Genomic DNA, 15,277 nt, shown 5'->3' on the forward strand with positions numbered 1-15,277 from the left:
AAATATGTCTGAGTGTAAGAATACACATAATAGCAATACCATGATGATGATAATTATCATATCCAAAGGGAATAGTAAATGAGAGAATCAGAAGACTATTAGGTAACCATTTAAAAAGGTAACAGTGAAGAGTGAGTTATGAGATAAGCTAGACATTCATTCTTATCGAAATGACAACTTACGGTTTCATATTTGAAATGTTTTATATATGTGTGAATTATGACATATGTATGTATATGACTGAGAGTAAATTATTTGTTATGTTAGTGAGATTAGTTATTTTTCTAATGTTGCTGTTTATCAAACTTAAAAAATTAAGGCAATGTAAGCATGTCAGGCAGAGAATAATTGTAATGTACCAATAATGTAATGATATGTTAGTAATGGGAAATTTAAAAAGATAGGGATGGAATACATTTGAACTGAAGTCTGTAGTAATAATAGGCAAATTAGCAAAGTGTAAAGAAATAAAATTTCACGTTTTGTGTCCCAATATCTCATTTCCTACCACTTCTACCCCAAATTAAGCATTCTGAAAGCAGAGGCAGTTGGTTCACTGGCAGAATGTCTCATTTTCCATGAAATAGATCCAGGTTCAATGCCCAGCTAATGCACCTCAAGTGCAGCCCCGCCCAGTCTGTCTGAGGTTTGTGTGAACTGCTGTGATGCTGAGCAGTTCCAGCAGTTCCCACAGGAAGCAGACCAGAAGAAAGTCTGGGGATCTGCTTCTGAAAACAGACCAGCGAAAGCCCTCTCAGTCACAGCGGTTCAGTCTCATTGGCCATGAGGTGGACGTCAGCTAACAATAGGTTTCATCCTACATTAAGTATGTGTCTTTGGTTACTAGTTATTAATTTTTCTTTTATTGTGATTTCTACAGAAATAAATAAAACTAAAGTTCAACATTTTTTAAACAGCTACTGTGTACCAAGCAGACTAGAAGAATCAAAGGTGACTCACAGGAAATCAAATAAATTATAATAGGGGGAAGCTGACACACAAATAACTATTATGGGCACAGATACATGATTAATATGCTCTGCAATGAAGAGGGGCTGTATAAAGCTACCTAGGGAAAAGAAAAGGAGAATTTAGGGAGGGGGTTGGGGGGGAATCCGTGCTTCTCAGATTTTAATGTGTAAATGAAATATTTGCGAGATATTGTTAAAATGTGTATTTTTATTCCATTTTAAGTCTGGGATGGGGCTGGCGACTGTACATTTCTAATAAGATCCTCCCAGGTGATTCAGATGCTACTGGCTCATACTGAATAACAAAGTTGTAAACAAGGGACATAAACACAAAACAGTGTGATGTATTCAAGGATATACAAATAGCTTGGTATTCCTGGAGGGTAATGGGTGTGAAGGTAAGTAGACGATGAGGTCAGATTTTTGAGAACTGTGCCAGCGAGCTCGGATTTATCTTACACTGTCCATGAGATTGCGACAGCATTGCTGACTTTAAACAAGGAAATAGGAAAAAGCCAAACTGTAGTGCACTAAAGTAAATAGATGATTAAGTCTCATCAAGAGGAAACACCAGACAACCAATTTAAGGAGACTGTAATCACCAAGGATTGCTAGGCGTCTGAATTAAGTCAATGGCAGTGGGTTTGGGTTTTTTTTTTTTTTGGTACTCACCAAAAAAAATAAAGTCATGAAAGACAAGGAAAGATGGTAGAACTATTTCAGATACAGGAATTAAAAAAAAAGAGAGATGTGACAACTGGATACAATGAATGAGTCCGAAATTTTCTATAAAGAACATTATAGGGATAATTGGTGAAACTTGAATAAGGTCTATAGTTTAGACAGTAATACTGATCTCTTGATTCAGAAAATTGTGTAGTGATGTAAAAGCATTCCCTTGTTTTTGAGAAATGTGTTTAAGGCTAATGAGGCACCATGTCAGTAACTTAATCTCATTTGAGTTCAAAGAGATAAAGCAAATGTGGTAAAACGTTAACCTTTGGGGATTCTGAGTAAAGGGTGTGTGGGAATTCTGTCAGTTTCTATAAAAATGAAATTAAGTAAAAATGTATTATTCTTAAGAGTGGATAGATGAGAGAATAGCAGCACTACAGCCTAACCAGGGAAGCCAGAAACTTACGGTTGTGTCTTCAGCCGCATTCCTATCTAAACCTGTTTCCAGGCTGTCAGTGATGTACTATCTAATCTGCTCTGTCTTCGTGTCTACCACTTTCATAATCCAACCTAAGGATCTCTTATCTATACTGTCCCTCCAATCGCTAGCCAGAGTGACCTTTTCAAAATGTAGATGTCACACCTGCTCCCTATGCCCTACTTACATAGTCTGGCTCTTGCCTGCCTCAGGGTTTGCCACCATGTTCCCTTACTTTCTCCACTACAAGGCTGCTGTTCGGTTTCCCTGCTCTTTGCTGTCATAGGCCTTTGCCCATGCTATTCCCTTGTCCTAGAATACTTTTTCTTCCCCTTGCATTAAGCTACTTCAGTTCATCTTATCACTCCCTCTGGGAAACCCTTTCCTAAGAGCTCTTACTAGGTCAGATCCATCAATTACATGTTCTCAGTAACATCCTGCATTTCTTTTCAATAATATATTAGTGTTGCAATTTTACTTACATTTCTGTGAAATTATTTAAAGCCTCTAAACCATAAGAAGGGCAGAAACTATACCTGTTTCTGCCCACTGCTGTATCCCCAGGGTGTAGCAACGTGCCTGGCATATAATGGCTTCTCCTTACAGACTGAAGAAATGGATGGCAGGAGGTATGAGAGATACTTCTTGTTGTTATGTGCCGTTGAGTGGGATTTGACTCATAGAGACCCCTCCTTGGGTTTCCGAGGCAGTATCACTACGGAAGTAGATTGCCCAGCCTTCCTTCTGAGAAGTGGCTGGTGGGTTTGAACCATTAGCCTTCTGGTTAGCAGTCAAGTGCCTTAGGCACTACGCTACCAGAGCTCCCTGAGAGATACTAGCTATGTCTAATGTTTTAGGATGGAATCTAGGAGAGGACTTGGGAAGAAAGGAACTATAAAGCAGGGAGGGTTCTCTCAATAGGACAGGTGAAAGTAATGCCTGGAGTTAGATTCTGAAATTGTCATACACTATCTACTGTTTCAAGGAAACATTTCCTACTATTGTAATCTTACAGAGACCAAGAATAATTCATAAATGCTAAATATGAAGGATTTATTTGAATAAAATTCAGTACAAACATCACATTCTGTGATGGGTAAGGTTTCTCCTCAAAGATTGATGTGCCTCTAAAGACGAGGGTGAACTGCTTTTAGAAAACAAGAGGCATTAATTATGTACGATTTACTTTCAAATACTCCTAAAAATTTTTTTCATTACCAAGAGTGGGCATTAACCTGTATGCCTTTGAATTGTGGTGTTGGTGAAGAATACTGAAAATACCATGGACTGCAAGAACAAAAAATCCGCTCTGGAAGAAGTGCAGCCAGAATGCTCCTTAGAAGCAAGAGTGCCCACCTACTTTCATCATGTTGCCACAAGGGACCAGTCCCTGGAAAAGGATGTCATGCTTGGTAGAGGGTCAGCGAAACAGGGGACGCCCCTCAATGAGATGGACTGACACACTGGATGCAACAGTGGACTCAAGCACAGCAGGTCGTGAGGATGGTGTCGGACCTGGCAGGGCTTCGCTCTAATCACAGGGTCGCGGAGTCCGAGCCGACTTGACGGCATGTAATAACCATCTGGGCCAAGCGTATGGACGTTTTAAATCCCACCTCACACAATTCTAGTTACTCTTTACAGGAATTACCTTAGACCTGCCATCTTATTTCACTTGGCTATTTACCATCATTTTTCTTTTTGGGAGTTAATGGGAAATATTGGGCACTATCTTAGAATCCTGCCTACCATATCTTCCGTCAACTTTTAGCCATTTTATTTTCTTGCATGCAGTTTTCTGTATGTCCATGATTCTCATTCCTTTGCAGTTTAACCCCTCTGTAACTTTTAAGATCTTCATCTTTCATATGCTGATTTTTCTTTTTCATTTGCTGTTTGACATTTAAGCGAGTTCTATGAAATCTTGGAGTTGATTATGGAAGAACTCTTGGCTATCATATTTTCAGTTATTGCCCCCCCTCATTCCCCCTTCTCTTGCTACTCTACTTTGGTTCGTCTTCCCCCTCACCCCCAATCTATGTATTGCTGTGGATTGTGGAATTCCTCTTCTACCTCACTGATTTTTATTTTCAGCCGAGTATTTTCTACTGTTGAGCCCAATTACTGATTTTACTAAATTTCAATAAGTATATGTTCTATTTTTGAGATCTTTCTAAAGGGGCCCATCCATTGGTTGGTATTGATAAAAGACCTGTTAATCTGTATTCTGTTAATGTTCCAGTAACTGTTTCTTGAGATGGTTCTCCCATCTGCTGCACCTTTTGTTGTGTTGATATTCCCATTTTGGAGTCTTGTATATTCATTTTTAAAATTGATATTCCCAGTAAGACTACAACTGCTACACTATATATGGGATCACTGATGAGAAGGGTAGTTTGCACTCTCCACAATTTTCAGAGAGAATTAGGGATGAACAGGGCGTTTCAAGGTGAGGCACTTGGGCTTGTTCTATTTACCTCATCCATTTCTCGGCCCTAAACTGTTGAGACACTTCATCAAGGTCACATAGCTGGGGTGTCAGCATGCGTAGTCATCCTGTCTACTACTACAAATAATTATCTTGTTTGTTCCCTTTTCCTCTCTCCAGGTGTATAACACCTTTGGTGTTGATTACACATTCTGTGGCAATACTTTCCGTTGTGTTTCTGCTCTGGGTTTCCTCTTCATATTCCACATGGTTTTAGTCTTTCAGATCCCTCAGAATTTTTTCTTTACTCACTAGTTCCATGTATCAATGTATAAAAATCTTGTCAATCATTTTTAGGGTCCTTTGTCATTGTGAAGCCAGAATCCTAGTCACAGTTGGTAGGTTATGCTTTCCATTTCAGTGGAGGTGAGAGGTGGACACTTCAGCCTACTCATTTCCTTTTCTAATTCTTTCCACATTTCCAACTTCCCCCAAAAGAAAGCCAATTTGGTTATTAATCCAACACTGGACATATGGGGGTTCAGATACACAGTAGCAGTCACTTAGTATTTATTTACCACTTGCTCACATTAGACTTCCTTCTAATAATGGTTACAAGAATTCATTCAATCCTCATAACCCTGAATAGCTGGGGAGATGTTTTACAGATGATGCAACTGAAGCACAGAATGTGAAGTGACTTAAAATTATGTTAAATTCAACTAAAAAAGTGCAAGGGTGGTGCAAGGCATTTTCAGAGGTGGATGAAACCTGGTTCTTACTTTCCAGGTGTTCCAGTCTGTTGTGACCTGTAGAATCTTACTTCGTCCTGAGTTACTTCCAAATTTAAGGGTGAGCCGGAGCTAACTTAAGGTGTCAGCCAAAATTTACAGATCTCAACCAATCCTAACCTTATAAAGTTTGGTGATGGAAAACGTTGAGAACAGATCACCTTTTCTTTGCATCTCTTTCAAATAATAGAGCAATTATAGGAATAATTAGAAACTTGCTGAGGATGTTTTTAAGGAATCCTGTTCTGAGAAAGTTTTCCATCTTGGTACTTAAGCATTTGTTTCATTATCTGTAATGTTGAACTTAAAATTCTGCAATATAGTTAAGTAAAATAAATTAACATGTTTATTATCTGTTAAGGAACTAAAACTTCACATTTCCTTTCATTTGTTTTAGTACATAGTACTTCTCTCAATCAATGGAGAAATAGATATTCACCCATATGTAAGCCTCAAATAAGGTCAGGATCTTCTGCACAACCGTTACAGGGAAGAAAGAAAAGACATTTGAGTGAAACGGCATTAGGTAGGTTAAAAAGAGGATATGCACACTAGTGTTAAAAATCATGGCAAACTCCATTATTTCCTTTCTATGTTCCCCGACTTAAAAGTTATCTTTTACCTCCTCCTGGATACCATTTCATGTCCATGATGATGTTCTAGACACAAAGTAGGGTTTGTCTGGGGATTTGGGAAGGACAATTGCCATAATTATTGTAAACAAAAATGGCAAGATACATACTAAAAAGCAAATTATTAATCTTTCGGTTCTCATTCATTGTTTCAGTGGCTGTAACACTCTATACATTAGTCAGATACTCCCAGATCAAGTATACTACTATGTCCAAGGTGTACTAGAATGCAGTGTAAAAAAAAAGAGACTTTATTTCTACTCACTAGAAATTCTACTAAAAGACCAAGTTGCTATCTGATAATTACTACCTAATCACCTAGAAATTTAACAGATTCCCACCCATGTCTAGAAGTTCCCTTAAACTTTTTGGCACCTCATTCTTAAAGTACATGTGTCTCTTCATAAGATGCATTATGAAATACACATCACCTACAATAGTGTTTCACTTGAATTGAGACTTTACACCTGACTTTGTTTATTGGAAATACAAGGATAGAACAGTAAGTGAAACACCACACTATAAAAAACTAACTGGACAACTCCCAAAGTGCAGGACATTTCTCAGTCACCGTAACAAGCTGCTGCCATGGAAAATAGGACTATTCTACATTATAAGACATTTAGAAAATGCCAGTTTCAATGTGTGGGTCCCGATCTGGACAAATTAGCTATAAAGGACATTTTTTCATTAAATATGAAAAATGCAAATATGGATTGGGTATTAAGTTTTAAGAACTCAGTAATGTTATTTATACTATATAGAAAAATATTAAAGATTCAGACTAAAATAAAATAAACAATGGCTGTAAATAAGTGAATATGTGTATATGCACACACAAAAATGAGAACAAAACAGGAAGAAAAGAGAAGGACATGGGGTAAATAGATAAATCGGAGAACATAAGTAAACTAGTATGTATCCTCAGAAGAATTTTATAAAAACAAGATACTACAAAAAATGAATACCAGAAAACAAGAACTTCAGGAAAATAGTGCTCTACCAGTAAAAAAAAAAAAAAAAATAGCATACTCAGATGTTAACATCTCCAGAAAGTAGAACAAAAAGTCAAAGACATGAAAAAAATGAGAGGACTGGAAAATAGAGGATATCAAGATAATTATGGGGCAGGGGGACACGGACTGTGAGTGAAGTTATTTATGTTTAGTGTTTTCTGATATATTCATTTTTTAAAAAAGATAAGGAATAATATGTCATCTAAATTAGTAAAATAATTCTAACAAAACCTATCAGCCATGTTTAATGCGTGACAGTCTCTATGGTTCTTTCTATGGCAGGAGAAAGAACTAGATTTGAAGAATTTGCTTTTCAGTGCAGAGAACCAGGATCCCATAGCAATTTTACTGCCGTTACTAATGTCAGCGTTCTAACAAAACACCAGAATACATCCTCACAAGTAGGTATTTTTCTTCTGTTGTGCTCTAATTTTGTATATGAACTTGAAAACCAGCAGATTTTTTTTAAAGATTATCTTGGTAATTTTTAACAGCCTTTATTTAGTAGTACATATATTAACATATTTAAAACTATCTTACTAGGAAGTAATGGATTTTTTTTTTTTTTTCTTTAGCTAGGAAGCAAATAGTTCAGTACCATTATGGCTTCTTACGGTGTTAAAAGATGAACTTCATTATGGCTGTCCCTACTCCCTAACATGAAGCCACATGCAGCCTGCATAGAATTCAGACTTGTCTTCTTTTTGCTGGTTATCTGGCCAGGCAGTAGACTAAGTTGAAAAATAGAAGGGTTTAGGACAGACTGAAGTTCAAGGACCAGGAGCACATAAATGAAGATAGTAGTCTTCCTAAGCTCTGGTGATGCAGTGGTTAAGGCGCTTGATGCTAACCAAAAGGTTGGTGGTTCGAACCCACCTGCTGCTCCACAAACGAAAGATGGGAGGTCTGCTTCTATAAAGATTTACGTGTTGGAAACCCAACTGGGGTCGCTGTGAGTCGGAATCGACTTGATGGTAGTGAGTTTGGTTTTGGAGTCATTCCTAAATGACTCGCCAAAACATACCTCATAGCTTTTCCCAATAGCGAGTTTGTCAAGTGATCATTTTATTGGCATTTAGGGTGCTTTATGTTAACTTTTTTAAAATAGAATTCTAAGGCATTTACATTTTTTATGGTCTTGAAAATAGGCTTTTATATGTACACACACAAATATACACTACATTTCTGTCAAGAGATTGTATTGGTTTACTGAAGATAGGTATGCTCTCTTAATTGTTTAACAGTTTATAGCCAGATTTATAATGGCACAATTAGTTACAAAACTGTTTTATGTAACTCATAAAAAGGGTATCACCACAAGTAATTACAGATGCTACTCTCTAAAACTACTGTAATCTTGTTTGCAGAATACTGCAAGACGGAGACTAAGAAGTGAGAGCTCTTATGACATAGATAACATTGTAATTCCCATGTCATTAGTGGCCCCAGCTAAGCTGGAGAAACTCCAATATAAGGAAATACTTACTCCAAGGTATGTATACTTACATCTTTTTCCTTGCTTTTCTCCAAAAATGTTTAATTTCAGTGTAATGTTAGAATATTTATTTGTAATTAAGAGATGCCCCATTTCCTTTCCCACTTGTATAAATAACCATGCAAGAGAAATGGTGAAAAGAAACTTTACATTACTCATGCTGAAGAAATAGTGCCATATGGTATCACAGCTTTCCATCTCCCTTCTTATTAAGAATTGGAGTCCCTAGGCTGACTGACTTTAGCACTCTTAAGTCTTTTTTCATTCACTGATATTTAGGTATCTATTATGTATATGGCACTAAAAGTTAATTTAGGAATGTAATTAAGTATACAAACAATCCTTGCCTTTAAAAAAGGTTTGCATATGTTTGTAAAAAAGAATTCAAAGAAAGCGCTTGTTTTTGCGTGGGGTATTCACACTGTAAGATAAACACTTCGATGTGTTGTCAAGTCAGCAATAGACACATCTAATAGGAACATGAGTTCAAAGGGGAGATCTGGAAGCACCAGAGTAGGAAAGTAAAGAGGGTATTTTCATAGGGAGAAGCCTCAAGACACGCACAGGCTTAGCCAGAGACTGAGGTTTTGTGTACAGTGATTAAGAGCAGGTAACGCTATAAATGTATATAGACGATCATACATAGATGTGCTCCACATGTGCAGTAAAGCTGGTCATGATTTGAGCTTGGAGACAATTGCAGTAATTCCTGTCTCTCTCTACTCTAGCTAATTTCTTAACTTCTCCTTTTGAGGTATGAAGAGAAATACTCTATGTAGTACTGAGAGAGCTCCCACATAAATGAGGGATAACACTAGCGGTTATGCAGTTCTGTAGCAGCAATGTTTTTCAGTGTGTGATGTGCGGAAACTGGCTCATAGCCAAAGTCGTTGTGAAATACAGAGGAATTCTGTGAGTCAGACGTTAAATTGTTGATAGCTTTAAAAAGGCCATGGTGGGAGTCTCGTACCAAAGAAACTGGCAAATGCTATGAATCAAGGCTCTTCTTTTTCTTCTTTCCTGAGCCAGTTTACCAACCTACTACTACTGACTTAATACAAAATTAGTCCAGTTGGTTGAACATGCAGCTATGCAGAAGACTATTCACTGTAAGGCCAAAAATAAAGTCTCATTTTCTCCTTGTACATTTCTCATATGACAAATACTTTTTCTCTTTTAAAAAAGAAATGTATTTTTTAAAAGAAAACAATTTGAATTATGGAATTCCCAAGGACAGAACACACTACTGCATTTAGCTGTGCTTAGAGAATTGCTGAGTTTACACAGATGAATAAAAAGCTGTGTGAAATTGGTTTCTATCTTCAACAGCTGGAGGATGGTTGTTCTTCACCCCTTGGATGCCTATAATTTAGGTGAAGAAGAGGTAAGATACCTTTCAGTTAACTGGATAATTACACATTGTATGATGCATTTCTGATGCTCAAGGAACAAAAGAACTTTAAGCCCCTTAATACCTGATTGTTTGTGAAAAGAAAACTCTCCAAAAAGATTTATTAATTTCATTAGAAAAGTAATATTTTTGTGCAGATTTGACTACAAATAATATATAAATATATGGGAATAAAGAAAAGCAAAATAAACCATTTGTTTATGTAACTTGTTGAGACATTGAATTTATGTGAATATTGACATTTATTCTCAGCATTAGTCATATTTTTTTTTCTGAGGAGATTGTCTTAATTAGTATCCATGTCTGTAATACCATATTTCAAATCTTGTGGCTATATTATTTGTTAATTTGAAAATTTCTGGACTTTAGAAAAGTAATGTGATAACCTATATCATGTAATCGTCATAGGGCATCGCATTCCCATTATCAAATGTTAGTATTTCTATAAGGAGAAACAGTCACAGCATGATACATTAAATATAGCCTCACATCATTTGAGGTCACCAAAGGAATTATAAAAACTTGTCTTCTCAGATTTTTGAATTTTGAAATTGCAGGTAAGAAATTTTGGACTGTTATCAGTGAAACTTAAATCTTAAGACTAGAACATTACAAGGGAAAAATACTATATGACCAAACAGTTTCCAAACTGATGAGCTCTAGAAGCAGTATTCTGTATAAGATACTTTCTTTCTATCATGGAACCATCTTTCTATAAACAAAACACCCTGTGGTTGGTCCCCTTTTGCCAACTTTCACAATTACCTTTGCATGGCCCCACTCACTGCTATTTCAGAATGATACTTGCCAGGAAACACACATTCTTAAAACACCATAATCAAAGTAGCTGTCAAGATCAGAACATCAGATAAATCATTCATTAAACTCTGATTTCTATTACACAATTTTACTTTTCTTTGATATTAACATGTTCCTAGAACAGTGTGTGGTCCCTAATGGGCTATCAATGAAACTCTGTCGAATGAACATTAAAAATACTTTAAAAAATTGCTGCAGCAAATAGTAAGCACTTTGAACGCATCTGTAATCTAGGTAAATCTTCAAATATGACCCAACAGTAAAAAGTCTTATTTAAATTCAATTTTCATCTCCCTCTTTCCAGGCATTTGATGTTCATCTCATAACTATCATTGGCTCTCTTGGCTTAAGACTACGTTTATTTTAAAGTTTTCTTCTGATTTTTCTCTTGATAAGGAACTGTTTGTAACCTAACCTCATTTTTTATAAAGTTTCTAATAAAAGCAGCAGTGAATTTTTATTTCTAATTCCAGATAGAAGATCTTTCTGATGAAGTCTTCTCCCTAAGACACAAAACATATGAAGAGAGAGAGCAAGCCAGGTGGTCACTATGGGAGCAGAGCAAGTGGCACAGAAGAAACAGCAGGCATGTATCATAAAATATAAACCCAAAACTGTGGTACCATGCAGAGGGATAAATACGAATTTTGAAGGAGGCCACTATAAAGGAAGAAAACATAATGACATAAAACATCAGCTACTTGTGTACTAGCAATGAAACAATGCACAGACTGAGCTTGTATTAAACATATATTTAGGCTAATTACATAAATGAATTTCTGTATTTTTATCCCATTCTATTTCTCACATTCACTGTCAGCCTCAGGAATAAGTAATCTGTTTTAATGTACATACTTCAAAAATGTTTTTCTTAATTTTTTTTCCCTCAACTTGTCCAATTAAAAAGCAAATAACCTAAAATACCTGGAAAAATGGAAATAACCATAAGATATAATTTTATATTTGAAAGAATCCCTAAAATGATCATTTTGAACAAGATGGAGATGGGCATTTTATATGTTTACATTTGATTATATTTAATATAACCAAACCTCAAAAAGCAAATTCACGTGAAATCTCATAGTTTACTTTAGCTAAGAGGACCCTCTTCTGTAATTAAAACTCAAACTCACTGCCATCAAGTCACCTATGACTCATAGTGACCTCTCCTTGGGTTTCCGAGGTAGTATCACTACAGAAGTAGATTGCCCAGTCTTCCTCCCGAAGAGTGACTGGTGGGTTTGAACTGCCAACCTTCTGGTTAGCAGTCAAATGCCTTAGGCACCATGCCACCAGAGGCATTTTTCTGTTTAGATATCAAACCATCCAGATATGCTGTGTAGATCCATTATTCCAAGCCATCTTAATTAACATATACGAGACTCAGTTCTCATCTTTCTCTACATTCCAGAGATAATTATAGTGAGTTGCATGGTATGGCTTTTCTATAGCCATAGTTTTTGTAACTTCCTCTGGATTACTGGTTGGAACCATGAAATTTGTCAACTTGGCTGGGCAGCTGGTATTAGTTATTTCCTATAATAAGACTGGCAATTAATTCTGCGGTTGAATTTGCTGTGAACAACTAAGTTGCTGCTCCTGATTGTTAAAGTCATCCACGTGGGGTGTTTCTATTGGTGCAGTAGTAAGTAATCTTCTGGGAAAGTTTGCTCTCTCTCAGGTGTATAGAACTCTGATGTTGGATTGGTTAGTTTTGTCACTATGCCAGGCTTAAAATGAGCCCTCCTAGAGGCAGAGGGAGCTCTGGTAGCATAGTGGCTAAGACACTTGCCTGCTAACCAGACGGCTGGCGGTTCAAACCCACCAGCCACTCCTTGGAAGGAAGGTTGGGCAATCCTACTTCCGTAGTGATACTGCCTCGGAAACCCAAGGAGGGGTCGCTGAGTCGGGTTTGACTCGACGGCACATAACAACAACAGAGGCAGAGAGGTTCTCACTACAGGCTGAAAGAGATGCCTAGGGGCTGAGATGGCAGCAGTGGAACCAAGAGGAACGGGACAGAACGGCAGGCTTACCTGGCCTGCAGAGACCAGGCTGAAAGGCCAAGGGCCAGAAAGGCATGTCTATGGGCACAGCAGGGGACACTGTCCTGATTGAGGAACTGTATCCAAAGCACATTCCTGAGCGCATTCCTGAACTTGAATTGTAGCCTGCTGCTTCCCTAATAAACCCCATAATCTGTGAGTTCTGTGTGGCCACTGCAGCTGATTATCGAACCCAGCAAAGAGGTGGTGGGTGCCATGGGAGGGACAATAGGTATCAAGGTTGGTATGAGGGCTGGAGGAAGTGGCATTTCTGGCCTCATAGGAACAGGCCTTGGGCTGCTGATAGTAATTCCGTCTTCCTCTTATGTACTTTAAAAAAAAAAGGAAAAAAAAAAAACCGACCTCCTTGCCACTTTGGCAATTCCTCCTTTCTTACCTTCCTAAAAACAGAAGCAAACAACAACAAAAATAATGTTATTAATTTGACAGAGGATTTCATAAAGTAGTAGTTAAGCCTTTGATAAACAGCATTAGGAAGATCAGCTGTGAATTTTTAAAATATTTTGGGCAGAACAACTAAGGGAAGAAAAGCTACCAAGTGAACTTGATTTGGGTTGTTCATAAAATATTAACTTCTCAAGAAGTAACAAAAAAAATATGTATTTTCTTATTAGAGCTTTCAGTAAAAATGCTGAAGGACAGGACTTGCTTTGGAAAGACTACACTGACTTCAGTAGTGGTCAGCACTGTGCGATTCAAAGTCCTCCTAAACTTCCTTCAGAAAGTCATGATGCCTGTGCACATGGACCTCCTTCATTAAATGAAAGTCAAGAGACCAAGGTGAGTACATGACTTCTTAAACCATTTTTCAATTACCTTTAACTTATTTTTACTGATTTTGTTGTTGTTGTGCGCCATCGAGTCAGCCCCGACTCATAGCGACCCCTCCTTGGGTTTCCGAGGCAGTATCAGTACGGAAGTAGGATTGCCCAACCTTCCTTCCGAGGAGTGGCTGGTGCTAATTGAAATTAAGGATTTATTATTACAAAAATTCATTAAGACATAAGAATCAGGATCCTGCATTCGTTCAACCACTAACTACAAAACTTGTCAGCACAAATTTCCACCTACTCACCTAATTATTAGGGAATGGGGATTCTATGAAAGTTTTCTTGTGAAAACAAAGCTGGTAAACAGAATTGTAATAAACGTTTAACTGCTTTTACTTGTCCTCCTTGTACGATTTTTACTTGTCTCTTCCTAGATCTATTTCTAACTTCAAGGAGGGTGTTTTCTAACACTGCATTCCTAAAGCTCATGTATTTTTCATCAAAATCAGGTGTTGGAAAAGATTCCGAACCATGTCTAGAATGGCAGGAGTAGAAACTACAGAAATTGATAGATAAGTTGCAGAAAGCTTAGGGAAGGAAATGTCAATAGGTGTCTCATGGGATAGAAATTAAGATACTGAAGTAGAAGATCAAACTTAAAAATACTTTTAAGGGGCTTTCCCTAAGTGCTTCTAGGCTAAAAACAAAGACCAGTGCCCTAGTGCAGTTGTCCTCTTCTTGGCAGAGGCCAAATGAAAAAGCAGCTCCCAATAGTTAAACTATGCTTAGTACAGTCCATTTTGAGGTGCTAGGTACTGAAATCCACAAATTTGTACATTTATGTGCTAAACTAACAGAACAATAGCTAGTAAAAATTAGCATTTACAAATTAGTTGGTAAGTAAACTTAAACAAAATACATAATAGAAACTTAACTGAAATGTTTTCCCTTTCAGTCTCTGTGTTGGGAACGAAGGGTTTTTCCACTGAAGGATGAAGCCTTGCTATGCCAAGATGAAAAAAATGATCAGACTGAAAGGTCAAGCACAACTTTCCATGGTGAAGTCTACTATACCAGTGTGCCGGAGAATGGCAACCATCCAAAAAAGCAATCAGTAGATGGAATGGAAGAGTACAAAACCTTTGGTTCAGGACTTACTAACGTTAAAAAAAATACGTGACAGGGAACAGGCTGGTTAAGCAAAGTATGTAACTGAAGGGAAAACAGGATTAAAAAAGAAAAAAAAAAGTCCTGTTCTTGACCTCTACGCCTCCCAGTCACAATTCCAGAATAAGAGCATGTACTGCATGTATTATTCTTTTATGCTGTTTATGAAACAAGCAAGTTACATCTTTCTTTTCTTCTTGAACCACAGGAGTAACTAACTTTCCACCTATAGACAAGTGCTAGTGATTTGCACTTACCATGTAAATCACTAGCACCAAGAATTTAACTGCTGCAATATGATGTCAAATCACATTACTGGGTCAGTCATGTTAAGATTACCACCCCCCCACACACACACACACATATACAACTACTGGTCAAATGACAGCTATTCATTTTTACAATAAACATTGTAACTGACTAAAATCATCTCTGAAGTAAGTAGATTAGAATATACATATGTGTGTACAGCATATACACACATACATACTCATGAACATATATGTATTTTTTCAAAACCATTGGCAGTAACCCAAACCACCTAAAAATACAGTTATG

The 15,277-nt window shown here is 37.2% G+C and overlaps 1 protein-coding gene across 1 annotated transcript in view; it reads left to right on the forward strand.

Moving 5' to 3' along the window:
• The window catches only part of KANSL1L (KAT8 regulatory NSL complex subunit 1 like), a 162,642-nt gene extending 147,910 nt beyond the window's left edge, over positions 1–14,732 (forward strand). Inside the window, exons 8-14 of the mRNA XM_007935904.1 lie at positions 5,741–5,869; positions 7,274–7,392; positions 8,359–8,483; positions 9,816–9,870; positions 11,190–11,302; positions 13,397–13,562; positions 14,508–14,732. Coding sequence (XP_007934095.1) covers positions 5,741–5,869; positions 7,274–7,392; positions 8,359–8,483; positions 9,816–9,870; positions 11,190–11,302; positions 13,397–13,562; positions 14,508–14,732 — 932 coding nt within the window. The remainder of the gene's footprint in view (positions 1–5,740; positions 5,870–7,273; positions 7,393–8,358; positions 8,484–9,815; positions 9,871–11,189; positions 11,303–13,396; positions 13,563–14,507) is intronic.
• The last annotated feature ends 545 nt before the right edge of the window (positions 14,733–15,277 follow it).

The sequence above is a fragment of the Orycteropus afer genome, unplaced genomic scaffold (genome assembly GCF_000298275.1).
Source record: "Orycteropus afer afer isolate SDZICR_OR568_19922 unplaced genomic scaffold, OryAfe1.0 scaffold00002, whole genome shotgun sequence".
In the NCBI taxonomy this organism is placed as follows: Eukaryota; Metazoa; Chordata; class Mammalia; order Tubulidentata; family Orycteropodidae; genus Orycteropus; species Orycteropus afer.